This window comes from Heterodontus francisci, chromosome 9, assembly GCF_036365525.1.
Source record: "Heterodontus francisci isolate sHetFra1 chromosome 9, sHetFra1.hap1, whole genome shotgun sequence".
NCBI lineage: Eukaryota > Metazoa > Chordata > Chondrichthyes > Heterodontiformes > Heterodontidae > Heterodontus > Heterodontus francisci.
In genome coordinates this window covers 93,900,688-93,928,352 of record NC_090379.1, presented here as the reverse complement: position 1 = coordinate 93,928,352, position 27,665 = coordinate 93,900,688, and the positions used below count along the sequence as shown (strand labels likewise).

At 41.5% G+C, this 27,665-nt stretch overlaps 1 protein-coding gene across 18 annotated transcripts in view; it reads right to left on the bottom strand.

Moving 5' to 3' along the window:
• slc8a3 (solute carrier family 8 member 3) overlaps positions 1 to 19,428 on the bottom strand; it is a 923,598-nt gene extending 904,170 nt beyond the window's left edge. For 12 of the 18 annotated variants that reach the window (XM_068039539.1, XM_068039529.1, XM_068039527.1 and 9 more), the window contains exon 1: positions 17,663 to 19,188. In XM_068039539.1, coding sequence (XP_067895640.1) covers positions 17,663 to 19,173 — 1,511 coding nt within the window. In that variant the 5' untranslated portion in view covers positions 19,174 to 19,188. Of the gene's footprint in view, positions 1 to 17,662 lie in introns of all 18 variants that reach the window. The other 6 variants (XM_068039521.1, XM_068039522.1, XM_068039526.1 and 3 more) reach the window with 1 other exon arrangement.
• Between the last annotated feature and the right edge of the window lie 8,237 nt (positions 19,429 to 27,665).

The following is a 27,665-nucleotide window of genomic DNA, read 5'->3' as shown; positions in this document are numbered from 1 at the left end:
CTGAATCATAAAACAGAACTTCCCAGTAAATGTATAAATATGCCTTTTTATATGGCTAACAGTTTGGTTAAAACAGAAGCACTTGAAGAAATGCTATCATTTGCATTTAGAGGACACTGAGGCAGGAATGGAGATGCAACTTATATAGAGATGCTATTGTGGGTTACACCGCTCATAAGTACAGTGGTTCCTATTGATGTTGCCTGAAAATGAAAATTCCTGTTTCCCCAATACATTTGTCCACTTTACATGCTTCCAACTTTGCTGTATGTGGTTAATGTTTAATTTAGCAGTAGTCTTTCGAGTTGAGAGACCCATCAAATCAACAAAGTAAACAGAATGCTGAACTAATAGATAAAACAGTAAAGTATCAGATACAGCAAGTCATGTTTAAAACATAGTGCTCTAGTCAGACTGTGTCTTGAATGCTCTGTCTACTTGTGGACACCCAAGAAGTAAGAGAACATTAAAGCCCTTCAAGCAGACAGAGAGCAGCTACCAGACTGATCCCTAGTATCAGAGAATTAAGGTGTAAGGAACAACTGGATAACCTTGGCCTTTTCCAGCCTTGAAAGGAAGTAAATAAGAGCAAACCTCATTGAAGTATACAAGATAGTAAGAGATGTAGAATAGGTAAATCTGGAGCACTACTTTTAGTGAAACCAAGAAGACAGTGTTTCAAACTGATGAACGGTAAATTCAGGACTGATATCAGGAAGTTCCGCTTCGCAATAGAGAGCAACCAAGAAATGGAATGGATATCTGGGGTGGATAGTGATGCCAAAAACTCTGAAATCATTTGTGATACTGTGGGATACTGTACTGGGATAGGAGGTTGGACTTTTTCTGGATGGGTGAAATGGGATAAATGTTCTTCCTTTCCCCTAATGACATTTTGATCCTGTGATCAATCAAACATTTCTGATCAGACAGGACTTCTCCCATCCTGCAATGTGAGTTTTCCCAGCATGTTGACCAGAGATTTCCACTTGGGCGCTGGTGAGCACAGGAGCGGGAAAACCCACCAAAACAAACAAAACCAATTGCAAGAGCATTCTTCCTCTGGGAGTGGAAGGTTAATTAGATGTTTTTGAAACAGTGCACAAACCTGTGTGATATCAACTACTGAAACTATTAATTTTGCCCTCGCAGATGGACGCAAAAAAACTCACGGCACTATTTGAAGGACAGCAAGACATTTCTCCAATCCAACATTTATCCCTTAACCGCCACCACAAAGCTAAGTGCCTGGCCATTTATTTCATTGCTGTTTGTGGGATTTTGCTGTGTGCAAATGGGCTGCTGCATGTTAAGAAAACTTGCTATGCCAAAGGGGAATTTTTTAATTCATCAACCTACATTAACTATTAATGAAACAGAAAGGAAACCTACAGTAAACTTATAATGAAACAGAAAGAGCTGGAATTGTACAGTTAACTTTTTATTAGAAATGCTGGCGGCCAAGATGGCCATGCAATTTGCATTTGAACACCTTACACATTCCAAGGTCCCAAAGAGGAGACACAGGTCTGATGAGCCTGTACCCAAGACAATGGCTCACTCTATTGAGTGAACCACAGGAGATTGCATTCATTAACAGGAGATTCAAAGCCATCCTGGAACATTACCCTTGAAAGGGCCAATCCTTCCAGGTGCAAACGTGAACATCCTGAGGCTTGAGGGACTGAAATTCCTAAACTTGAATCTCATTAGAAGGTTCCAGACAATACACTGAGGCAGTCAAGTGAACATCTGTCCATCTCTGTGAAAGTTGGGAGCTTTCCCAAAGTAGACAAGCCAGTGACTGATTCTGGGTAGAAACCAGAAGATCTTTCTCTCTCTCTCCAGAAGGCCTGGTGGGGGCATACAAAGCCGAGCTGTTGATTACTGGATCCAAGACAAAGACACCAGGGGAAGAAAACCACCTACAATTCTGCCTAAGAAAAGCCTTAACCATGTGGGCCAGCCACAAGCTGCACATTTACCAGCCAAAGACTTCAGCTGGAAGACAACTGAATCATCCAACCCCACAGACTGTGTATTAATTTTTATTTGTTCTGGACTCTAATTTAACCACAAATCTTATCACTCTGTAATCTATTTATGTGTGCGTGATCCTCGTGTGAGTGTGTGCGTGAATGTGCTGCATGATTTTTTTAAATTGGATTTAGATTGTTAAGTATAATAAACTCACCTCTTTCTTGTTTAAAATCAAGAAAACCTGTCTGATTGGATCTTTTACGATCACAACAAAGGTAAAAGGTAAAACACTTACTGAAGTGCTAAACACATCCACTGTTTAATCAAAAAGGAAATAACCCTGTTGCAGTCAAATAAGAGGAAGGACAAGAGGGGAGCCTTGTGAACCCTCCTCACCTGATCATAACCGTGCGTTTCATACATTACAACAGTGAGCACACTTCAGATATACTTCACTGACTGTGAAGCACTTTTAAGATGTCCTGAGGTTGTGAAAGGCTCTATATCAATGCAAGTTCTTTCTTACCTTGTGCTCAAGTTGAACAATGTCAGTTCTGAGGAATGGAATATTATTTTCCTGGTTTTCTTCCCAGTATCAAGGTCAACAATCCCACCACAGAAACATTATGGCCACAAAGACAGTGAATTTCCTCTACTCTGCCTGAACAACATCTACCTCAGAGGACCATCTCCTACTTTACCAGATTGCCATATCAATTGTCTACTTCAGTCATCCCTCAAGTGCCATTTGTTCTGGATTCATTGATAGTTTCCGAGGAGCTGAGACAGCCCAAACCTACTTCATGTATAACTCTAAAATGGAGGATGTCTCCCATCAGTCTCATCTGGATATAAGCACAAATCAGAGGGGTGAAAAGGCAATTTGCAGACCCAATGCACTACCCAGGTTCCCTCAGAATCAAACACAACAACTACTGCAAAAGCAAAATACTGCAAGGTGCTGGAAATCTGAAATAATTTGACGGTTATTACTTTCGGTTGTCTTGACAAAACTTGATATTGTTTAACCATTTACTTCCCCAGATATTCCCTTTAACTATGTGCTAGCCAGTCGAGTAAAAATGTTCCCATTGAAGCTGCATGAACAAGTTAAAAAGGGCAACCATACAGAGTTTCAATGGTCAGGCTCTTCTGCTTTAATTATCCAAAGCAAAGTGAGAGATGGACATGTGAAGTTCATTCTATTCCAGTCCCTTGCTGATGATACACAGAATATCTACCAATCAGCAGAAATGAGATCAGGACAGCCAGGTGCTCTGTCAATTAAACCGATCGAGAATATGTGCAGAGGGTTTAATCTCTGACGTTAGACGTCCTGAACGTATTGCACAGAAGTTGCAACAGCAGCAGTAGCACCGCATCACAGTACCAGACTAAAATACTTCACTGGCAAACTATGCCAAATTTATTTATGGATCACTCCAAGTTGCCTATGCATCAGCCAGCCAGAGTCCAGCAATACAGTCGGCATGCAGCATATCAAAGTCAGCTTCTCATCCAATCTGCTGCTTACAAAATTGCCATGCGTTAGTAGGTCATATTCATATAAACATTGGCCACCGGGAAATCTATTGAAAAATCACAATTCTTCAATGCTTCCCAAAGTAGTTTCTCTCCCACACACTAAAAGCAGAAACCTTCCTGTCAGCTATAGGCAGCATTGACTTGGACTTTTCAATAATCTGCATTTCTATTGCACAGCGCTCATTAGGTTAAATATTAAAGGCAGGTTCCAGAGAGAACATATGCATCAGGATAGTCATCAGTCAGTGAAACTGCTACATTCCAGACTGCATTCCCTGTTGACACTTTACTTAACATCCATTGCCCATTGTGGAGTAAAACAAACACATGGAACACACATACAATTTTTTCCAAAATATGTACACTCCCTTTAGTGCCAATTATAAACTTGTTCATCGAGATTGATGGATATCGGAGATATGGTGCTTTAAGGGGTTTTGATGTCAATGGATCACTCAGTAGCTAATTCCCATTCTGTAATGGCCTTCCATGCCCCACTGCTCCCTATAGATATACAGTAATGTCTGCAGCTGGGTGCTGTCACTGCTCCACCAATGTACTGATATGAGACACTAATTGAACAGTATTGTGTTATTCTGTACTATTCTGAGCAGATAGTATCTTAAAGGTCTCAATGTCAACACTGCATAACACTCAGGATCTAAAGGTATAAAAGATTCACCCTGAATCAGACTAGTTCAAATACAGTAATTGTTTGTTGGTTGAGGCAAAGGAAAACAGAAGAGATAGAATATTAATATGATCTAGTATTAGGATATAATTGTCACGATAACATGAAAATGTTCATGCAATACCAATTTTCACCACTAGATGTGGCGACAGGCTTTATAACTACTGCACTGTACCATATTATACACATGATAGACATCTAGTGGTGTTCCTTCATAACATTGAGCTCCACTCAACCACTGGGATAGAGGGTAAAAAAACTGATCCTAAGTTTAAGCTGGTCTGAAAATATTTATTCAAGATTTGATCGTATCCTTGTTCATAACAAACTACAATGCAGTAAATGTGAAAAGGCTTTGCAGATGGAAGAAAAGTTTATTTTCAGCTTTCTTTCGATCTTGGGTGGACGTACTATATATGAAATTAAATCACTATAGGAAGTTCTATATAAAAAGTTGGTTCTGGAGCATTGGGACGAATGAGTATATTAGACACAAACTGACTCAGCCACTTTTATCCCTCAGATCTTAGCGACAGGAGCTGGCAGCCCAGGACACACAATAACATAGGTTGTACATATAAATTGTGAGTTTGGTCTAAGAAACTGATTGCACGACAGAAAAATACAAGTATCTTCTATATTGAACGCAATAAGAAGGTGATTTATGTTTTTTCCTCTGACGTTGGAACTTAACGATGCACAACAGTTTTCAATTCTTTCTAAATGTCCCAGACCCGGGTGTAGGGAGCAATATGATAAAGTTTGCAGATGATGGTAGGTAAATTGGCCATTATAAATTGTCACTAGTATAGGTAGGTGATAGGGAAATATAGGGACAGATGGGGATGTTTGGTAGGAATATGGGATTAGTGTAGGATTAGTATAAATGGGTGGTTGATGGTCGGCACAGACTCGGTGGGCCGAAGGGCCTGTTTCAGTGCTGTATCTCTAATCTAATCTAATAAGAAATTTGACAAAATAGTAGATCATAATGAGGGTCATTATAGACTTCAGGATGACATAGACAGCATGGTGAAATGGGCAGAAGCATGGCAGATGCTGTTCAAAGTGGAGAAGTTGAAGTGATGCGCTTTGAGAGCATTATTTTGGAAAGACCATATACTATAAATGGCACAATTTTCAAAAGTGTTGATGAACTGAAGGACCTTGGTGTCTACATGAGAAGAGGTTATAAGGAGAGGTTAGGTCTGTTCTCCTGGGAACTGAGAGGTTAAGAAGTGACCTGGTAGAGGCTTTCGAGATGATGAGAAGTTTTGATAAGTGTAGACAAATAAAAACTATTCCATCTAGTGATTGGGTCAATCACCAGCGATTCAAAATCATTGGCAAAAGATCGAGAGGGAACATGAGGGGGACTTTTTTCACTGAGAGAGTGGTCAGGATCTGGAACGCTCTATCTGATAAATACCATAAATAATTTTAAAAGGGAGATGGACCACATACCTGAGGTTGAGGGACTGAGAGTTCTCACACAAAGCGGGGACGTGGGATGAAGTGCAACTGCACTTTCAAAAAGCCAGCACAGCCATGATGGGCTGAATGGCCTTCTTTTGTGCTGTAAGTTTCTATGATTCTATAACAGAGTATATGGGGCACGGTAGCTGTGAAGGGAGAGTGGACTCTAGTCTAAGTAATATCTAGCTGCTTTGCCTGTGAATGATGAGTCAACATCAAATCAACCGTGGCCTCTGGGCCAACCTGTTCATCTCTTGCAGCAAGCTGCTGGTCATAAAAAGAAACTCTGTTTTTCCCATTATCACATCAGTACAAATTCTCCAAGATTCACTAGTGCTTTCTGAGGCCCTTCCAATATGTTCTTTGAACACAGGAATATCTTAAGCAGAATTCGGGGCCAAGTGGTTTACCTTACAATTGCACGCAGCGATGCTCGAAACTCAACTAAAGTTGACACACAAACCACTCAGAATGCCGTGCGTACCAGAACTTTGAATTAGCTCTGCACAGGCACAGTCCCGTCTCTCCCCTCCCCTGTACCCCAAAACCACTAGTCCAGTATTCGCTCAGTGGATGCAAACACACCACCTCAGGGTAATGGACAGAACACAGTGTGGGAAGCTGCACTCCCTACCATCAACTAGTTAGATAGTTAAAACAACTAAACAGTTAAAAGATAAAATGCGAATGCTAACAATCTGCAATTAAAAGCAGAAAGTGTTGGGCATACACAGCAGGTCTGTCAGCATTTGTGAAAACAGAAATGTCAGATTAATGCTTCAGGTGCAAACCGTTTGTCACAGCTGGGAAAGGAAAACTGGTACGCCGCAAAATTCTAGCATACATTTATTATTTACTTCCAATGTCCCTATACAATTTCAGGCTGTGTTTAGTTTTGATAACATACAGAGCTATGTTTAAAGCTACACAGGGCCATTTTGGGAAAGAGCCAGTCAGGAGCTAAGTGCTCGGCACACAGTTCTTAATTTTTATATGTATATTGTATCTTAGATGTTACCTTTCCCTTTCCTTGATTAGACAGGTGTCCACTTTAACTACATCACAGAATCATAGAATTGTTACAACACAGGAACACAGGAGGCCATTCAGCCCATCGTATCTGTGCCAGTTCTCCAAAAGAGTAGTTTGCCTAGTGCTACCCACCAGCCTTCTCCCTGTAGCCCTGCACATTCTTCCTTTTCAAATAACAATCCAATTCCCTCTTGAATGCCTCGATTGAACCTGCCTCCACCACACTCTCAGGATCCGAACCACTCGTTGTGTGAAAAAGCTATTCCTCATGTCGCTATTGCTTCTTTTGCCAATTACCTTAAATCTGTGCTCTCTTGTTCTCAATCTCTCCACCAATGGGAAAAGTTTCTCCCTATCTACCCTGTCCAGACCCTCACGATTTTAAACACCTCTATCAAATCTCCTCTTAACCATTTCTTCTCCAAGGAAAACAGTCCTGACTTCTCCAATCTATCCACATAAATGAAGGTTCACGTCCCTGGAACCATTCTCGTGAACCTTTTCTGCACTCTCTCCAACGTCTTCGCAATTTTCCTAAAGTGTGGTTCCCAGAACTGGACACAATACTCCACTTGAGGCCGAACCAGTGTTCCATACAAGTTTAACATAACTTCCTTGCCTTTGTACTGTATGCCCCTATTAACGAAGCCTAGGATGTTGTACGCTCTGTTATATGTTTGGTTCTGTATGCTGCGACCATATTGAGTCTAGCCAGAAAAGGTTCTTAGACTGTAGTATTTAAACATTAATCTTTCTTTCATAACAACTATATACACTCCACACTAGCCTATGTGACTCCTTCAAAAGCTTCACTGTATCTGTTCTCAAGTCTCTCCCACATGATCTCTTACATCATCATGGTGGGTGGTATTCTTTGCTCTCTCTCAAATTAACACTTTCAGACCCTTATACTATATCTCCCCCGAAGCCTTTATCCAAATATATACATACATGCACTTTTTTATTTACATGCGACCCCAAGTCTCTGACTTCATAGATTCAATCTGTCAAGATGCTTCACAACTCTCCCTGATCTTGTTGTCGCCAGATGTGAAAGATCAGTCGTCTTTCTCCGATCTCTTGTGCCTTGACTTAGATGGCCTTCATTAAGGTTTGTAGTATTCGGTGCTTTCGGAATTTCTGGTTCAACATCTGATTTGTCCAAATGTATGACCAATTGACATATTTGCTGAATAGGAATGATTCCTTTTATGTTTCCATATAGTACCTTCTTGAGTTTGTAGTACAGAAGAATGCTGTTGATTTTCCTGTTTCTGGAGAATTACTCCTCTATTTTGGTCTCATATCCATACTTTTTCCCTCTGACAACTTTGGTAGGTTTCTGGTATGGTACCTTCTGTTATAATTATGGATTTCTTTCGATACAACTTTTCTTTGTCTTGCATTCTCCGATAATTTTTGCTTTGTAACCCTGGAAGTGAATTGGGTAGAATTGGAAGTTGCATTCGAAGTTTTCTTCCCATTAAGAATTCTGATGGTGCTAATCTGCACAATATTGGAATAGTTCTGTAGATCAGAAGTGATAATTGGAAATCTTATTCTTTTTCTTCAACTTAGCTTTAATGGTTCTGACTGCTCACTCAGCTTGCCTCACTAGCTGAATAACTTTGTCCAGGGTGAGGTCTTCTTTAGATTGTAAGAGCTCTGATATGGAATCATCCAAAACATCACAACAATACGATCTCATATCAATTGATCTTTAAGGTCTCCATACTCACAACCCTCTGCAAGCCTGTAAAGGTCATTGATAAAGTGTTGACCATTTCACCCCGTTTCTGGACCCTTTTGTTGAATTTTGTTCTTTCTATAATCTTATTACCACAAATTGAAATAGGAATCACAGGCTTTTAAAACTTTGTCAAATTTGGCAGATATTTCATTAAGACCTTGTCTTGTGATTATGTCGTCAGTTATAGCACCAAGTGAATACAATAATGTATTCACTTGCTTTGCTTCAGACTTGATGTCTAACTTAGAAGCAATTCTATATCTGAGAAATCCTTTTTCCCCATAATACCCAGTTTTGAATCTGATTGGGTCCCTCTTGATTTTGAAAGTCTCCAGTATTTCCAATTTTTGATCCATATTGTTTTATTTTATAGACTTTTTTTTTAGAATGTTCCCCTTTAAGAAACTCTTTTTTTCAGGCAAGCTTGCTTTAATGGAGTGTAGCAGGTGCTTTTGAGTATCCCCTGCTGGTTTAAATAGGCTGTTCTAGGTTTTTCCCCCTCTCCTTGAGCACTTCACTTTATTTGTTTATTCAGCTTGTCTAATGGAGTTGGCAGAGCTGTTTGAAAGTTCCCTGCTGTTTTAATGGACTCTCCTAGGGTTTTCCTCTTTCTTTGAGAACTGCAGATCATTTGTTTTTCATCTTCAGTCTTGGCTGCGTTAATGGCATCTCCCTGCTGTGTTTGGGTGTTTCCTGCACTTTTCGGCAGTTCACACGCTTTTCGGGAGGTTTCCATTCTTCGCCCTCATGTTCAGCCCGTGTGGAAGCGTGGGTTTTCCTCTTTTCTTTCTCTAGCCCGATGCCTTCAGAAAATAACTTTAAGCTCTTCAAAGGCTTTTTTCTCCACAATTCCTCGACCATCGACACTATAACTCACCCGATCGATTGATTTGTAGGCAGCCATACTTCCGTTCTGTGGAGCTTCTCTCAGTCTCTTAAGATCTGTAGTTTTTTTCTCTTTTCAGCTAGTTGCTTTAAATTTCTCTTCTGGCTGAAGGATGGTAGTTGCTTCAAAATTCAGTTGCTTCAAATTAGTTTTTCTGGATGTAGGATCCACTGCTGATCACCACCCCACCACTGTTCACCATGTTATATGTTTGGTTCTGTATGCTGCCACTGCACTGAGTCTAGCCAGAAAGGTTCTTAGACTGTAGTATTTAAACATTAATCTTTATTTCATAACAACTATATACACTCCACACTAGCCTATGTGGCTCCTTCAAAAGCCTCCCTGTGTCTGTTCTCGATTCTCTCCCACATGATCCTTTACATCAACATGGTGGGCAGTATTCTTTACACCCTCTCAAATTAACCCTTTCAGACCCTTTATACTACATGCTCTATTAACCACGCTCTCAAACTATCTTGCCACCTTCAATGACTTATGCACATATACACCCAGGTCCCTCTGCTCCTGCATCCCCTTTAGAATTGTACTCTTTATTTTATATTGCCTCTCTGCGTCCTTCCTACCAAAATAAATCACTTCACACTTCTCTGCATTAAATTTCATCTTCCACTTGTCTGCTCATTCTACCAACCTGTCTATGTTCTTTTGAAGGTCGACACTATCCTCCTCACAGCTCACAATGTTTCCAAGTTGTGTATCATCCACAAATTTTGAAATTGTGCCCTGTATACTAAGGTCTATGTCACTAATATATATCAGGAACAGCTAGGGTCCTAACACTGACTGTTGGTGAACTCCACTACAAACCTTCCTCCAGGCCAAATAACATCCATTAACTCTCTCTTTCCTGTCACTCAGCCAATTTCGTATCTGTGTTGCTACCGTCCCTTTTATTCCATGAGCTGTAACTTTGCTCACAAATCTTTTGTGTGGCACTTTATCAAATGCTTTTTGGAAATCCATGTACACTACTTCATTGCCCTGATCAACCTTCTCTGCTACCTCATCAAAAAAACTCCAATAAGTTAGTTAAACTTGTCCTCTGTCAGCCTCACAATCTCCTCAACAATTGCTAATGACACCATTATTCTGGGTATAACCAGTAAGAGGTTTACAAGGTCTGGAACAATCTTTCTCCTTTTCCCCCTCACTAGTCACATTTATTTTTTAAACCTCCCAAACACACTGTATTTCTGTTCAATATTACACCATTTCCATACCAAGGACTGAAGATGGAAGAATGCAGTTGAGTAGAGGCACACCATTGTAGAGTTCCAGTGTACTGAGTTGTTAGCATATTAGTATCAACATATGGTAGGATGAGTTATATTTGAGGCAATATGTTTTTGGGTTATGCCAAGGCTAACCATGCAAAACCTATTACTTCAAATTGATCCCACTATCACGTGCTGTAATACTAGTGACGAACGCTGGTCTGCCTTCTTGACTAGAGAGATTGGATGGTACATGGTCAAAAAGAATGACAAATATTAGAAATATTTCAAGGGGGAAAAGTATAAAATTAAAAGTTATTTTTCCTTCAAAACCGCTCCATCAAAATTTAGTTTGAATTGAGTTGGAATTTTTGTAATCAATTGATTTCACATCCGTTTGGATGTGAATGTTGTGCCTAATGTTGTGTCATGGAGTGCTAGGATGTGCATTTTCATCGCCAGTCCCTAGTCCCAGTCCCTGGTAAGGTACTGTACCAAGCAGAGCCGTGGCAGCTGAGGAGGGTGACAAAAAAAAATTGAAAAGTGTCATATCAATCCAGAGTACACTCACACGCAGCCTATGTCGCGTAGAGAGTTAGAAAAAGCTTTCTGCTGTGTTAGGGAATAATGCCTCATCACTTGACAGTAGGGACAAAGGGAAAGAAAAAGAATGATAAAAGAACTCCAAAAGTTAAGCACTAGTTTTGTTTGTTTGCTGTTGAGAGAGAAAAAAACTATCACTGCACCAGCTTCATGATGTCCAACTCCATATGATGTTAATCTAAACATTCTCCTAAATGCCTTTTCTGACATTCCCACGATTCCACACCACATGTTACACCATTTCACAGCACAATGAGACAAATATGGCAGCATGAAAGATATTTGATTCTATGCATTTATAAAATAATAGCAAACTAAAAAGAAGAGAAAGTCATAACAGAAGTGCTGCTTGTGTCACCTCTTATCACTGCAGCAGATCTTCTAACACAACAATTTGCTGCAACTGTCAACTACTATTTTCATCTATGATATATTTGTGTAGGCGTTTATTATCCACTCCAGATTTTGCCATTTTATTCTTTGAAAGATGCTGACTTATAATGGCCATCAAGTTCTGTTATTTGGCCTCATCAAAACCAGACTTCTATTTAAAGGGGCATGCTCTTCTGGATGGGAGCTATGTATATAGGGTCACTTCCTGGAATGGCCAGTCTACTCAGAAAGCCCTCTACAATGGCAGTTGTTGAGGGGGCAGTTCTGGTACTGTGTGTGCCCCAGAACACCCATCTACCATTAACTGAAGTATTTTTATACCCCACAATATTGTTATTGGCTGTTCTAGGACAACACCGTAGATGAGATAGTGAAAATGGTGCAAGTTATCCACCAAATTGCTCCCCATGGATAACGAAAAAAAGGATTTCAGTCCAACTAATCACTTTTGTCTATTTGCCTCTAAATAACAGCTTCATACCTTAATAGAATTTTATAAATATATATATACAAATAAAGATTTAGTTCAACAAATAAAAAGCACTTAGGTAGGCATCCCAGTTTCTCCATACACTATGCGGAAGCCCACCCAAACCATTTAAATGGCACTGACCCTGGGATTTTGGACAAGGATCAGGAATGTCAGCAGTAAGTGACCTGTTTGGTGTACATCAAATGGTGTTTAACTATATTTAAGTAGTGAACATTAACTGGGGATTCCACCTGGTATCATAGGAGCAGACTGAAACTATGATTGTTGGGTTAGGACATATACTTTCCGCAATGTGTGTCTCTGTTAATACAAACTTGTAAGTATATAAAGACTAGGCTCCAATTCTATCCTTCACCGCCTGGCTATCTGAGTTCTAACGGACGCAGGTCCCACTCCAACCAAATTTGCTCCCCAAGACCTCCCCACAAACTTCAGAGTCTGAAGAGCTCAAATGAGGAAAGCCCTGGTGCAGTGATAACATCCTGCATCTAGATATCTTTAGCAGTGCTTTGTACATATGATTTGATTTAATGTTTCCTAAATGTGTTAATAGAATCCAACGTCAATATTGTATAAAACTTTGCTTCCAATATAATCCACAGGCTGTCCATTTTGAACATCACTGATTCCTTCCGCGGTGGAATGTCAATCATGTACTGGTTTTTTGGACATGTGGTTGGGTCAAACCTGAATTCCTGTTCAGCATCTGCAGTTCGAGAAGGTCAGAACTTAAGTTCTTGATCTACATAAGAACATGTGAATTAAATAAAATCTGGCAGTTGTTTCTAGAGATATAAATTAATTTCCTTTGTTTCTAATTTCCAAAGGCATGGAAGTTACAGCACAGCAGAGCTTTACCTCATGTTGTGATAGAGTAGTCAGCGTGTAGTACCATATTGTCTGAGCTGTAAACTAACAATTTTAATTTGAAAATTTTAGCACACTACAGCACGCTATAATTTCAAAGTACACGTCATCAATAGTAGACTTTTAAGGATTCCTCTTCAAGTGATATGTTACAGTTTAACAGTAATTTCAGCTCAAGAAAGGAGGAATTGGAAATGACTGTTCCATTATCTGAATCCTGTTTGAACTCACCCTGACCTTTTCCCACATCACCACCTTGTTCAAGCTAAATCATAATTTGTTAGGTTTTTTTTGAAGTGCAGATTATCGGTAGATTCAGTGAAGCCACAGCTGCCATTTTCAGAATAGTGGACGACAGAAATCAATTCATTGTACATTTACCCAGGGTATATACAGTCTCAAAGTGTCTCCAACCAATATTTAAACATATGATCTATGGTTTCCATACCAAATACCATGGATAGTTGCTCCAGGATTCTCTCCCAAAGGCACTGACACATGCTGAGATATAGTTTCACATGTGACAGCTGCCCCCAGATAGCTCACCCAAGTGGGCATTCTTCACATATTAATTCCAGCTAATGAGTGTAGGTGGGCCATTCAGCTGTGGAAAGCATTATAGCTGAGCCTGATCGAGGCTTCATTGCATGACTGCACGTATGTATTTTCCAGCAGCAGACACGGAGGGTGGTAACCCTGGCTAACTTTTCGCCTTCTTAGCACAGAGATGAATTCTAACATCCTTACAACTACTGCGGCTGTGGTCAACAAATCCAGGGAAGGCCAATGCGCAAAACAGGAACTTCCTAGTATTTGTGGCTAGAAGGTGCCTTTCATGATTGAACCATTACTTGAATTCTTCCATAAATGTTATAATAGCACATCATAACTAGTTCTTCCAGTCAATTGGTTAAATCGTGATTATCACCAAGTTGACTTTGCAGGACTGTAAAATAGCCAATGGTCCTAATGGATCCCAAATTGAGTATTCAAGAGTACTCCAAGGACAGACTTGGGTTGAAGTCAACTTCTCTTTTTTTCCTTTGGCTCTGCAAAGATTCTAGTAAGATCTGTTGCCTACATGTACTTGATCAATTATCAGGTTTTGCATTTACTTTATATAGTACTAACATAAATCACAGTTTGTTTCTTCAAAAAAAAACTACTTCCTTCACCACTCTGAGTAGCACAGTGTCAAGGGACTTTGTTAGAGAATGTTGCCGCTGTGTTGCTGGATGTAGAATTTTTGTAGATTTCATTAGTTTATTGGATTCTACCAGAATTGAATTTTGAATCCTATGTTCAGATCTAAAGAGCCAGTGAAAAGCTATGGAGATGATACAGACATTATAGCTTAAAGATATCGAGTTTTAGATTAGTTTCAATGGGGATGTTTGGTAGTACTTTTTACTGTAAGAAGCATTTCTTTCAATAAATCTTTCCATCCAAGCTCAAAATTAGGTGCAGATTTTGGAGTGCACCAAGTAGATTATCTAAGAAGATTCCACTACTGTCCCTTTAATGGAACACTGATGTCCCACCAGGGCGGTCAAAAAACTTAGAAGTTATGATAACAGAATATAGTCTAAACTGCTGGTCTACCCAAAATGCAACCTACAGGGAGAATCAATTACTTTTTTCATTAACTTTTGTTATACTTTTGACTTGTGAGTACTTTGACAGCTACAAACATTGTTACTGCTGTCTATTCACAAATTTCAGCATTTGCATTCTTTTAAAAGCCTTACATTACCCACTGATGCAGGAGTGAGTTAGTACTTAATGGTTAGATATTGTTTACTCAAGATCTGTACTGCAAATTAAAACTCTGAACATCTTTTCACTCAAACATGGATCTTTTCTTTAAATTCACACAAAGCGACTAATTAGGCCTCATGCAGCACTGTTATAAGCCTGATGTACAGACTTCCTCTATTAAAAAATTATTTTACACAGACCCGCTTTAAATTGTCCTGACACCTCAGAATATCGAGAATGGGTAAACGCATGATAAACATCACTTTGAAATGCTAGTCTACATTAACCTGGAGTAATTCAAGCACATGGAAAAAAACCCATGGACTATTTCCGTGCAGTTTTAATAAACAGTAAAATAAATCAATGGATTTGTTGCATGTAAATAAAATCACTGGACTGTTTATATCAACACTGATCTGCACAACAGATATTTGGAAGCTCATGAAGCTATGATGACACAGCTAACAACATCCAATATTACTGCAAGAGAACCACACATCAATTGACTCATCAGAGCCAATTCACTGAGCAGTCTTTAAGCCATTGTGTGCTGCTTGCTCGCTAACACATACACCAAATGACAAGAAAATGCATAAGTGTGTGACTATATCTTGTCAATGAAAAATAATTACAATTAAATATTTGCAATACTTATCACTTAACATGTTTGGATGATCTTTGAATCAATTCATTGTAGAACAGCATTTATTTCAACAAAAGCTATTTATAGATACAATCCTCATAAGAACACTTCCTGAAAATGCTAAGTCATTTGTTAAGGAGACAAGCAGGATGAGCAAGGCCAGCAACTTAGAGGAGAATCACTACCGATCCTGTTTTTCTCAGGGGAAAACTATAACAGTATGCAAATCACTTCACTAAACCAGTTTCTAGCCATCTGTGTGAGGGGTAGATTGCAAGGAGTGTATTCCAGATGGGTTCCCACCTTTCAAAGGGTAGAAGGCATCAGGTCCATAGAAACATGCCTCTTGAGTCCACTCTAATTACACATCTTTAAACCAGTGCTGCTTTTTCTTGCCCTATGACCCCACATAATTAACAGCAACAACAGAGAAAAGAAACATTGCAGCACATACTAGACCATGTCACTGAGAAAGACCTATCATTAAGCAATATTTCCAAGAATTATAAACTTGTATGCTTAATACTTAATTTCTTATTTTTCTGAGAATTATAAAATTATTTATATTCAATTCCTTATTTTGTCATAATATCATATCCATATTCACAAACTGGGATCCAGAGTTCATCATTCTTTGAAAGATACTTAATCTACAGGTTGGCATGGCATAACCAGCTAAAATGGGCTAGACACTGTTTTGCCAGGGTAAAGTTATGCTCAGGTGTCTGTGCAAACTCATCAGCATAAACCCATGTAAAACTCATTAACATAAACTCAGTAAAATCTCCCATGGATCAGTGCATTCGCGCAGCGTAATAATTGCAATTAATTCATGGCTGGACTGGGCATTCTCCAGCATCACCATGAAGAGTAATGTTGACAGGAAATGAGCCGTTCTTTAACTGACTGGTTTAATACCTTTGGTCTTACTTTTTAACTGGCTTCTTTACTGTTTTGATCTGCTTTTAGTATGTATGACCTGTGACCAGCTGTCAATTGAAGCCACACAGGTGCATCCTACTCAGTTGTAATAGACTGAATTTAGACAGAATTTCAAGTAATTTAAATTATAACAGCAGAGGGAGGAACACAGCAGGGTCAGGCTTCAATGGACTATTGATGACTGCAGGTACAGGTGATTAACGCTGGATTAATGTGTCCATGGGTGCCTGTGTGCCCAAGGATCTGGGCACAATGTGATAAACATCCCCAAACGAGTGCAACCAATAGAAACTTGGCATGCCAACCTGGCGATAAGGCCAGTTTTGTGGGTGCGGACTGCTTCAGGCATATGAAATTTCTAATCAGCGTAAAGATCACGGATACTTGCATGTAAAGTGATTATGACTGCAACTGAGTTATGCTTAAAATTCTGATCTTTAATACTATTACAATCATGATGATATCTAGGCAGAAATCATGCAGAAACACAAGGCTCTTGTACATGTTCAGAAAAACCAGATGGACAGGTCTTCTCCAACAAGTGTTACCATTGTACACCACTATACTACACGTAAAATACAGCCTTCTTTACTTTTTAAACTAGTATTTTAAACGATTCATAAAGATTAGTAAAGAACTATAAACACAAAAGGAGCTTGTTTTAAAACACACAAATTACAGCAAGAATGTGATTATTTACTGGAGATTTGGTCCATGTCTAAAACGGCAACCTGACTGTTACTCAGTTATTAGCAGATTCTAGCTCTTGATCCTATGGAGAGATTTGACGACATGTAGTGTTCACAGCAAGAAATGTATAAGGGCAGACTGTATGCAGTCTAATTGGAAAAGTTTCCCCCCAATCCCACCAATTTAACAGCATTCAAATACTTGAGCGGTAGTCTACCTAAATCAGTGGTTTTGCTTTCACTGCAAACTTTGATGTCCAGCAAGCCAAGTCAGGAAGCAATGTCTGAGCCCGTTAATACCCAATTACATTAACATTTATGTAACTTTTGTGCATTTGTAGGTAATCCACAGAAGCGCTACAAAGGCAATAATGTACTGCAGTATTAGTAACTCTCCAGGGATGAAACCAATCCATTCAAGTACAAAAGTAAGCTTTGCGCTCAGCTTTGTGCAAATACTAGATCACACAGGTCAAAATTATGTTTAAAGTAAAACACCCTTTCAAGTTTTTTCCCAAATTGCACCGGTTTGGTTTTGTTCAAAAGCAACTTCCTTTATCCTGACCGACCACTGCTATAAATTCTGCACTTTGAACAAAACAGATATTGAGCAGTCAGTTCTCCAACTACACATCAACACAGACATTCATGGAAAAGGGATAAGAACACTACTTACAGAGTTTCGTCGTTTTTAAATTCCAGTTCTCCATAGGTGTCTTCAAAGTCTTCTCCACCACCTTTAGCCGTCCCTTCTATTGTTCTAAAGGGGAGAATGACTGTCCCGCGTGCCCCAGATGTTCTTAGCACTTTCACCTCCATCACACCAATGCTCTCACTCACATGGATGATATCACTCTCAAAGGTAAAGATACCTGCGTGGTCATCATCTAAAATAGTCACTGTTGCAACTAGTGGGGAAACGATTAACGCTTTCGGATACGGCACGTTATTTGGCTCAAGAGCATCTTCCAGCTCCAACACTCTGATGTTATTAAGGCGCACAAAGAAATGCTCGTCTTCCTCAAAGATGTCATCATCGATGATGCCGACTGTGATTTCCTTCTGCATTTCACCAGACTTGAACACCAGAGTTCCTTCGCTAAACTCATAATCTGCGCCGGCATTGGCTGAGCCATCCTCTGTTTTGTAGTCCACCACTACTGTTTTGGAGATGTCCCCGCCTTTGCGAACGACAGTCAGTGAAACAGCACCACAATTCTCCAGGCACTGGTAAGTGCAGGGATCAAAGTAGACGCGGGAGCAGAGATCTTCTGGTGTTTCCGCCCTAACCTCATGCATGCTCATGCTCCTTTTGGCCTGCTCGGCTGCATGCTTTTTCAGGATGTTGCCCGCACCAGTCATCATCCTGGTGGCCTGGATACGATAGAAAGCCCTGCTTTTCTGCTGATGGGAAAGTGCATAGTAGTTAGCCATTTCCACCAGTTGATCCAGGTCTTTTTCAGGATGTTTTTGCTTCAGGTCCTTAAGGATGCGAATCATCTCCCTGCGAGACTCGTCCACTTCTTTCCCTTCCAAAGCGACTAGCGTCCCATCGATGAAGTGCGAGTTCACCAGCTTGCCGTCCATCTCGATGCCTTTCGGAGGCTCGCCTTCAGTCTCAATGACGACGCCTCTGTTCTTGTTGGTGCGATACTTCTTGTGCATGTACTTATAAAAGAGAAGCCTCCGGTCAGCAATCCAGGCGAGTAGGACACAAACTGGGAAAAACAAAAAAGTGGCCAGTCCTTCCCAGACCTGCACAACGCCTGGTGAAATGACGGCGAGAATCATGTACAGCCAGATGTAGGCAAAAATGCTCCAAGCAGCTGTGACAAAAAACACACGCAGATGCTTAATCTTCCTAGTTTCGCCATCGGGAATGGCATAGACACAGATGGCAATAATGACAAACATATTAAAAGAAGCACTGCCCACAATTGTACTGGGGCCCAGCTCACCAGCTTTAAACCCATGGCCACACACTTCAATTAGGGAAAGCATAATTTCTGGAGCAGATGAGCCCAAAGCCATAAGGGTCAAGTTGGACACGGTGTCATTCCAGACTCGAACCAGGGTGGTGCTAGTCTCTCCATTCGGCTTATTGATGGTAATTTCTTTCTCTTGTGATGTAATCACTTCTATTGATGCCATAAATCGATCAGCGACAATGGAGACACCCAAGAACATGTAGATCAGCGCCACAAAATAAACAATAACTCTGGCAATTTTATCCCCCAGGGATGGGTCTTCTGGGTACCATATTGGCAAAATAACTCCTTGTTTGCATTCATATGAGCCCACGCAGGATTTATTTTGCTTCGGCGAGCTTGTAGGTCCAGGTGTATCTGCCTCCACATGAAGAGGATACATTAGTAGCATTACAGCTACGAGGCCCAAATGCAGGCAGAACGACATGAGCATCTGCAGCCTAAACCACGCCATGCAAATGGGTTCAATCCCAACGTCCTCTATGAATCAAGTCAATCTTCAGAACCAAAGAGCCTCCACTGCAGGATCTGAAATAAAATTTTAAAAAGAACACAAATTTTCAGCTGGAACCAACAACTAAGCTACAATTTTTGGACACTCAGATGCACTCCAACAACAACTTTTACTCTACTACAAAGCTCAGAAATCACACAGAGCCTCACAAGGAGATGGCAGCAAACAACAGCAGTAAACAATCTACGGTGCAGTTTATGAGCTGTTTAAACAGATGTCTATTTGTATGGTGTGGGATGGCACATGCTGTACCATGGATCTGTAGGAAGTGGGTTCCTAACAGCATGAATATGTGGTTTTACCCACTGAGTCAAGCAGAAGTCAGGGATCTCCTCACAGGCAGGAAGAGGAAAAAAAATTAGAGATTGAGTCACCTCAGGCTACTATAGGACTTTCAAGTCCCCCTTAAAAGTAACATTAGCTGAGGCCTGGGAGCTGACCCCTATGCAATCTCAGCCAGGAAATAAGGTATACATCAGGAAGCTAAAGAGAGATTAACTATAATGAGGCAAATTGAGACATTTGCTCCTTATTCGTGACAATCAAATCAAGTTAATATTTTCTTTCAGTATGTATCCTGCATTTCTGAACCAGTTAGTTGTAAGAAGCCTATTATCAGTGGATATAATCCAGAGGTAGTTTATTAATGAGGTGAACTCTGACTTTCTCAACATTCTCATGTTAACAGCAGCAGAAACATTCACATTGTTCACACTCATCAGGTTTGAAATGGTACGGACTTCATGGGAGATATTTGTCAAACCCTTTATTTTAGGAATGTTTTTCACATTTCATGCAATTTACATCTTCATGCAGTGTGCATGCAAGGAAAGGAAAACATGCTCCTTTTAGAGACTAATGAGATAGACTAATGATTCATCGTCTAATGCTGCACATACTACAATGCTACCATTGGTGACAGCCCAGCTTTTAATGGCAGTGCTGTGAAATAAATGAGGCAGGGCTACTGCAATGGGCGACATACAGTACCATTTCAAGCGGTATACAGAAACAACTGCTTCTAATAACGCTTGACCTCTTCAGCCTCGTTTTCCGCTGTGAATGGGGTAGGAACTCAGCTCATCTTGCACAAGGCTGCAAAGCAGTTGTTAAATTGCTGGCCTGTACAGACCTTCTCACAGCATTGCAATTACAACTTTTAAATGCAAACCCACTTGTTTATATGTCCCCATAAATGGGTTGGATTCTACAGTGCCAGGGACCAATCTACACAGAACTACTTCCGTTTAAAGTAAACAAGAGCGAAGGCAGCGGGTGCATGGGAACACCATCACCACCAAACTCCCCTCCAAGTCACAGACCATCCCAACTTGGGCCCATATCAATGCTCCTTCAATGCTGCTGGATCAGAATCTTGGAATTTAAGGCTGAATTAGATAGATTCTTGATTGACAAGGGAATCAAAGGGTATAGGGGTAAACAGAAAAGTAGAGTTGAGGCCACAATCGGAACAGCCAAGATCTTATCAAATGGTGAAGCAGGCTCGAGGGGCCGAATGGCCTACTTCTGCTCCTAATTCATATGTTTGTACGTAATTCCCTACTTAACAGCACTGCGGGAGTCCTTTCACCACACGGTCAGCAGCAGTTCAAGAAGAAGGCTCCCCACCACCTTCTCAAGGGCAATTAGGGATGGGCAATAAATGCTGGCCTAACCAGCGACACCCACGCCCCGAGAATATATATTCTTAAACTCATCATGGAGGTGCTTGCATTGCCAAGACGATGTTTGGTGATAACTTTCCGCCATTTGTTAAGTCCCCTAATGCTACAGTTCAGGAATATAATTCTGTTTGAGGAGTTATGTAAAATTTACGACACACATCAGAAATAAACAGAATAACTTTATCTATGAGGGGTATGAGTGACAGAAGGTGCAGGCATCAACACTCACTCCCAGCACCCAGGCTAAGCCTCAACCTGTGTGAAACTCAGGCACCCAGGAATGAAAGCTTTATAATGGCCACTCATGGCATTACTGTTTTAGGATGGAAGTGTCTGGAAGAATGGGTTACAAGAAAAAAAAACTCACAGTGTTAAAGAGCACCCAGTTTGCAATAAGCAGAGCTAAATGCCACCTTGAAGAAAATTAATCGACTCGAGATCTGATGGTAATTTATAGCTAAACATCATGAATTGAAAATTAAGGATAAATTGATTTACAGCAGGTAACCGAAGCTCAACAGATCTCCATGTAAAATGTTTAAAGGTGCCACTGACAGGAGCAGAAATGTCGCAGATTAATAACAAATGTCCAATGGTGCAAGCCAGCTCAATTGTGCACTGTAAACAGTGTAATAGAGTCACCCCGGAGACCAGCTCCACTGACTAAAAGTAAGAGAGACACATGGCCCGTGGGCAACTTTGGATTCAGACGGTCACGTACGCACGACAACAACGTGAGCCACTTTGGGGGCTTCCTTGAGGATTCCTGTTTAGTTTGGTGCCGCTCTGGCAGGAGGAGGGCTGTGAGCTGCAGCTTCGGAGAGGGGTGGGGAGTGGGGTGTCAGGGGTTGCTGTTGTGAGGTCCAAGCAATGTCAACGCGCTTGCGGCCGTGGCTGAAGGAGGACCTGAAGTGTCAGGATAGTCCCCCAAAAGCCCCAGCATCCGCGAACCGCCTGCCTGCCCACCCAAAGGCAAGTGCTTGCCCTATTTAGGCAAGACGGTGGCGCAGTCGCTAAATTTGACCGAGGTAAACAAGAGCTCAGCTGAAGTGAATGAACACGACAGCTGTCAGGATGGACGCGGAATGCAATATGTACATGCACTAACGGTTCGCTCATTCCCTTCACACTCTTAAATCAAAGAATAAGGCCATCCTAAATATTGTGCAGAACCCCACTGCGTTGCAAAGTACAACTGTTATTTGTTTGCTGGTGGCTTCAAGCAAAGCAGGGTTTTCCTGAATTTGCCTGATTTACATTGAGGGAGAGGGTCGATTGGCTTTTTTGACACTGCAACCAATCGGAAAAGCAAAAAGATCTTGCCAGCCAGAAAAGACCACAGTGAGAAAAAAAAAGTGTTGGGGGGGAGGAATACTCATGCGTAAAAACTGTTCGTTTTATCAGCCTTTAATAAGAAAACAGGTTCTTTCCAATGTATTCTAAAGTAGCAGTTTAGCAGAGATTCTGTCCACTTAAAGCGAGTCAACTGATTATTACGGTGAGCAAAAAGCACATCGAGCTCTGCTGATCGTGTTATATAATCCACAGTGTGCCTTTAAAAACAATTAAGTACATATATATAGATAAAAGAGATGTTACCTGCTGTTTCCTTTCTGCACAGACACACAAAACTAAAATAATGCTGGATTCTAACCACCACACATAGTATTCTCTGGAATCAAGTAACTAGACAGGGATCCTGTGCAAGACACCAACTTGCCTGGCTCGCTAAAAACGGGGCGATTTTGCAGCTGCCGATGGAGATGGGCTGCTGGAGATGTGCTGGCGAGAGAGCTCCATTCGGCTGGCAGCCTCCTGCTTGTTGGGGGTTCTCGGTGTTGGCGGATGGTGATGATGGTGTCCAAAAAAAAAAATCCCCACTGCGGTGACAGTGCGAGAGAGTAATTGTGTGTGTTGTGTGTGTGTGGCGGGCGGGGGTGGGGGGGAAAGAGAGAACCACTTGCGCCGCCGAGACCCACAGAGTCATCCAAACCCACCCACCCTACCCCAGAGAGGGACTTTCCTATAATCCGACATTGCTCTGTATCAGCAGAGAGAGAGAGAGAGAGGAAAAGATCAGCAGATCTGACAGCTATACCAAAGCAAAGCTCAGTCTTGTTGCCTGCTTCGACGTCACCCTATCAGCCGGACAGCCCAGTCCAACACAGCGAATATACAATGCCCAGCCCAGCACCCAGGCATCTATAGACAGGACTGCCAGACTGCACCGTACCCTGCCAAACAACTGACATCCGAAGTGCTGACCGATTCTCACTGGGGCAGATTAGATCAGGCGAGCATGTGCTGACTGAGAGAGGGGGGCATCCCTGTGCTGTTATCTGAGAGACTGGGACAGATCCCAGCCTTACAGTGCTGCTGTAAACCCCACATCCTGTCCACAGCATCGGGATTGATCTAGTTAGCTCCAGACTGAGCCTGGGTGCCAAGCATGCCATTGCTTATAATATTAGTACAATAAATCGACTCTCTCTCTGTTGCATAACACGATGACATCTGCTGGCGTTGTGCAGACTCGGTTCTTACCTCCGGATTTGCTTGTTTTCTTGCTGGAAGCTACATTCCACCAGGAGTTAAAGTGCGGTCTCGGCACCTGCAGGTGTTCACATCCCCCATCCTTCTCCAAATGATGGAGATGCTGACTGAAATGCAGAGAAACGAACTAACGTGGCCCCACGGCGCGTCCTTTGATTTAAAGGCACCTCGGACCGGGTCTGAGCTGGAGCTGAGAAATGCGAGCCAAAGCAAATGAAATCACCAGTAAACCCAAGCTGATATTTTTCACAAAGAACGGGCATATATGTGCGATTCAAAATCGCCGACTAGTTAAATGGACGATTTGAAAACCACTGGCTTTATTTCCATAAATCAGAGGCAAGCCGTGAGCTGTTCTCCGCAGTTAACTGTTCTACCCTGGCAGAACACTGGTAAAATAGCAGCTATGCCACAGCTGTACGGTCCAGCAGCTAGCGCAGTTCACACAGCAATCAGTTTCATTCAGATTCATGTCAGGTCTTTTAACCCGTCTGCATTCTTCTTGCCAGCTTTCACGAGCTTTTAATTTAAAAGTGGTTCATAAACATTGCCTCAGAGCAACGGTGCAAAAAAAAAGCCAAACGAGATGGGTAATGGAATAAGCAACGACCAGGATAATGATACCGCCGTCTAATTCACCACTGTTTCTAGCTTCACGAGCCTTAGCTTAGGATCAGAATTACTAGAATCAATAACTGTGGTTTAGGATGTGAGTGATCAAAATCGGTAACTCTGGTTTAGAATGTGAATTACCAGATTCGATAACTAGGTTTAGGATGTGAAGTAGAAGAATTAGTAGACTCAGTTTCTAACATAAATTGCTAGAATTGGTGGCCTTAGTTTAGGTCGTAAATTATCAGAATCAGTAGTCTTGAGATTTAGAAATTCCAGTTGGTGCTCTACCATGAATTTGCCCCCAAAATTACATTAATTCGGACAGTCAGGTCATGCTCAAAATTCCTGCCAGTCTCGGTAGTGTAGGGGAGGCGGGCGTGGACGGAGGTGGCATGGGCACTGAGTGACACATAAATAGTGCCCAGGATGGTGCTGGAAGAATTTCAACAACCCGACCTGAGAAGGGACAGTAAAACATTTACTATGTTCTCCCTCACCCACTGTCGGCACTGCACAGTCTGAGGTGGAAGTAGTTGATCAATGACCTTGCAAGAAAAACCCAAGGAAATATCCAGATTATTACCTGCAATTATTCCACACAACCGCATGCCTAATTTTTTACTCTATCTTTGCAGGAATGATGGTGCATCAGTCGTGAGAGGGAGGAAAGGAGGGGGGGGGGGGGTGGGGTGGGTGCAGTCCTCACAAACCTCCGATCTCTGACTCTTCTCATGCTGTGGTGCAGTTCCTGGGTTACCACAGTAGCTGTAGTGGAGACCAATGTGAAGGGTGGAGGAGGGAGTGGGGCATGGAAAGAGTCCAGTAGCAAATGAGTACCAGTCTGCTTGCTATCTCTCAATATTCAGTACAGGGGCCTATGCTTCCCTTACTCATCCTTCCAATGGATTATCTCAGCACTGGCAAAGGCAACTGATTTAACCTTTTGCTTTTTCTGCTGACAGGTCTTTCAAGGCTTCGTGAAGGCAACTGCTGTGAAATGGAGGAGGGGGTGAGGGCGGGGAAGCAGATTCCAGAGGAACTGGAGAATATGGAACCTGGCTTTGTTATATAACTTGTGCTGATTGAGCTGCCAGATGAGGAATAAATGGAAAGCCAGAGCTGCTGCAGTGCACCAATATTGCAGTCACAGGCAATGTTGATGCTGCAAGAAACAATGCAGCATGAAGCTGCTATATTGGGACATGGGGCCCTGGCAGGGAATGGTGATGGAGCAGTTAGGACTTCTGTTCCTGAGGTGTTAGATGACAGACTGGAGAACAGATGAATCATGGCTTCGTCTCTTTTTATTCATTTATGGGATGTGCATTACACTGGCAAGGCCAGCATTTATTGACCTTCTCTAATTCCCCTGGAGAAGGTAATAGTGAGTTGCCTTCTTGAACTGCTGCATTGTGTGTGGCAAAGATACTCCCACAATACTTTTAGGGAGGAAGTTCCAGGATTTTGATGCTGTGACAAAGAAAGAACGGCAATATATTTCCAAGTCAAGGTGGTGTGTGGCATGGAGGGGAACTTGCAGGTGGTGGTGTTCCCATGCACCTGTTGCCCTTGGTCTTCTAGGTGGTAGAGTTGCAGGTTTGGAAGGAGCAGTCAAAGAAGCCTTGGCAAGTTGCTGCAATGCACGTTGTAGATGGTACACATTGCTACCACGGTGTACCTGATGGCTGTCATTGTGCCAGACATCAGGGAGATGACTAGGGCTGCAAATTAAAACCACACTGGTAGGGCAGCTGGTGCAGGTCAAGTGTCTGCTGCTGCCACTGCTTTGGGTTGCAGCACCAAACCAGGCTGTGGCCTTCTAAAACATGCATGGTGCCACCTGTACAAGGCAAGCTGAACAAGGCAGCTCAGGAACACCCTCAGGGCAGACAGGAGCAGCTGTGGTCCAAGAACACAAACATCAGTGTGGATCAACCATAGGCCTACAACTCATCAGCTTCCCAAAGCAATCCACCTTTCCAATCCCAGTTTACTGGGACATGGCGCAAGGCTGGTCTAGACACCAAAGTCAAGTGGGGTTCCTTGAGGGAGTAGTGGGAATTCACTTCCTGTGTGTACCACTTCCTCTTTCTCCTTCTTTATTGGGAATAGTGCAGCTTCCCAGCTGGAAGATTGTGACCATCACGGTCATGTCTTGCTTGTTCAATGACTACCTTTTTTAAAAACTGCTCTTGCTGGGAAATTGTTAGTCCTTGTTTAGGGTCAGATATTTCTATTTGCAATGATAAATATTCAATGGATTTTATTGGATAACCATATTTTACATCCACTGCATTACTGGGTGCCCAAGCTCTCTCCCATTCATCATTGCAGTGTTCAGTTCATTCATGTCACAAAGCAAGCACTCAATACACATTCCTCCAGCACCAATAGGACAACACTGGCGACACAGTGGTCATCTCTGGTTATATCAGGGAACAGCGCAGCCACCTGCAGAAAGGTGTGGTTACTTTTACTTTGCTTGTTGGCATTTCCCAGAGACAGCTGTCTCCCAAAACATGGGACAGAGTCACACAGGATAGCCTTAAAGTGACAAGTCAATTTGAGAATGAGAAAACCTGGTGAGTGGGTGATTATAATTTCAGATCTACAAGTACAGTGAGTTATTTTCTATTGTACTAATCTGAGAACTGATTTCTTTTGTCATCTCATTTTTTGAAAGCTCCTTTAAGTTATCACCAGCTTAGTTAAATGTCTGATGTGAACCACCCGGCAGCATAACATTCAATCACTCCTTTCCCTGCCCTTCTGCATCAATAGTTCTATAATAAAATGTCAATACACTAGGCACACATACTTGATTTCACTCAGAAATTGGACACAATAGCTCAAACTCCTCAAAAATTTCCTAACAAGAAAGGAATTTGACTTACACAGTCACCATGAATCTATGGATCTAATAATAATATAACCTCTCGTTATATTCTTCATCAAATTGATTTCATCCATAAACACTAAGGCTACCCCTTTCTCTCTGTCATTTTCTCCATCTTTCCTGTAGATTATAGAACCTGGTATATTTAATTCCCAGTCCAAACCGTCTTGGACCTATGTCTTGGTAATGACTTCCATGTCATACCTACTAAGTTGAATTTGTGCCTACAATTCATTGTTTGTTCCTTATACACCATGTATTTGCATAGAGGATGCTTATTTGGGCCATACATCCTCACCTGTCCTTTTGCTCTAATGGTTTACTCACACATTTCTTATTTCTCTCATCAAATTTAATTACATTACATCATATAGTTTTCCCTTTACCTGTAGTGCATAAAGCACAATTTCTGACTGTTACTGTAGTCT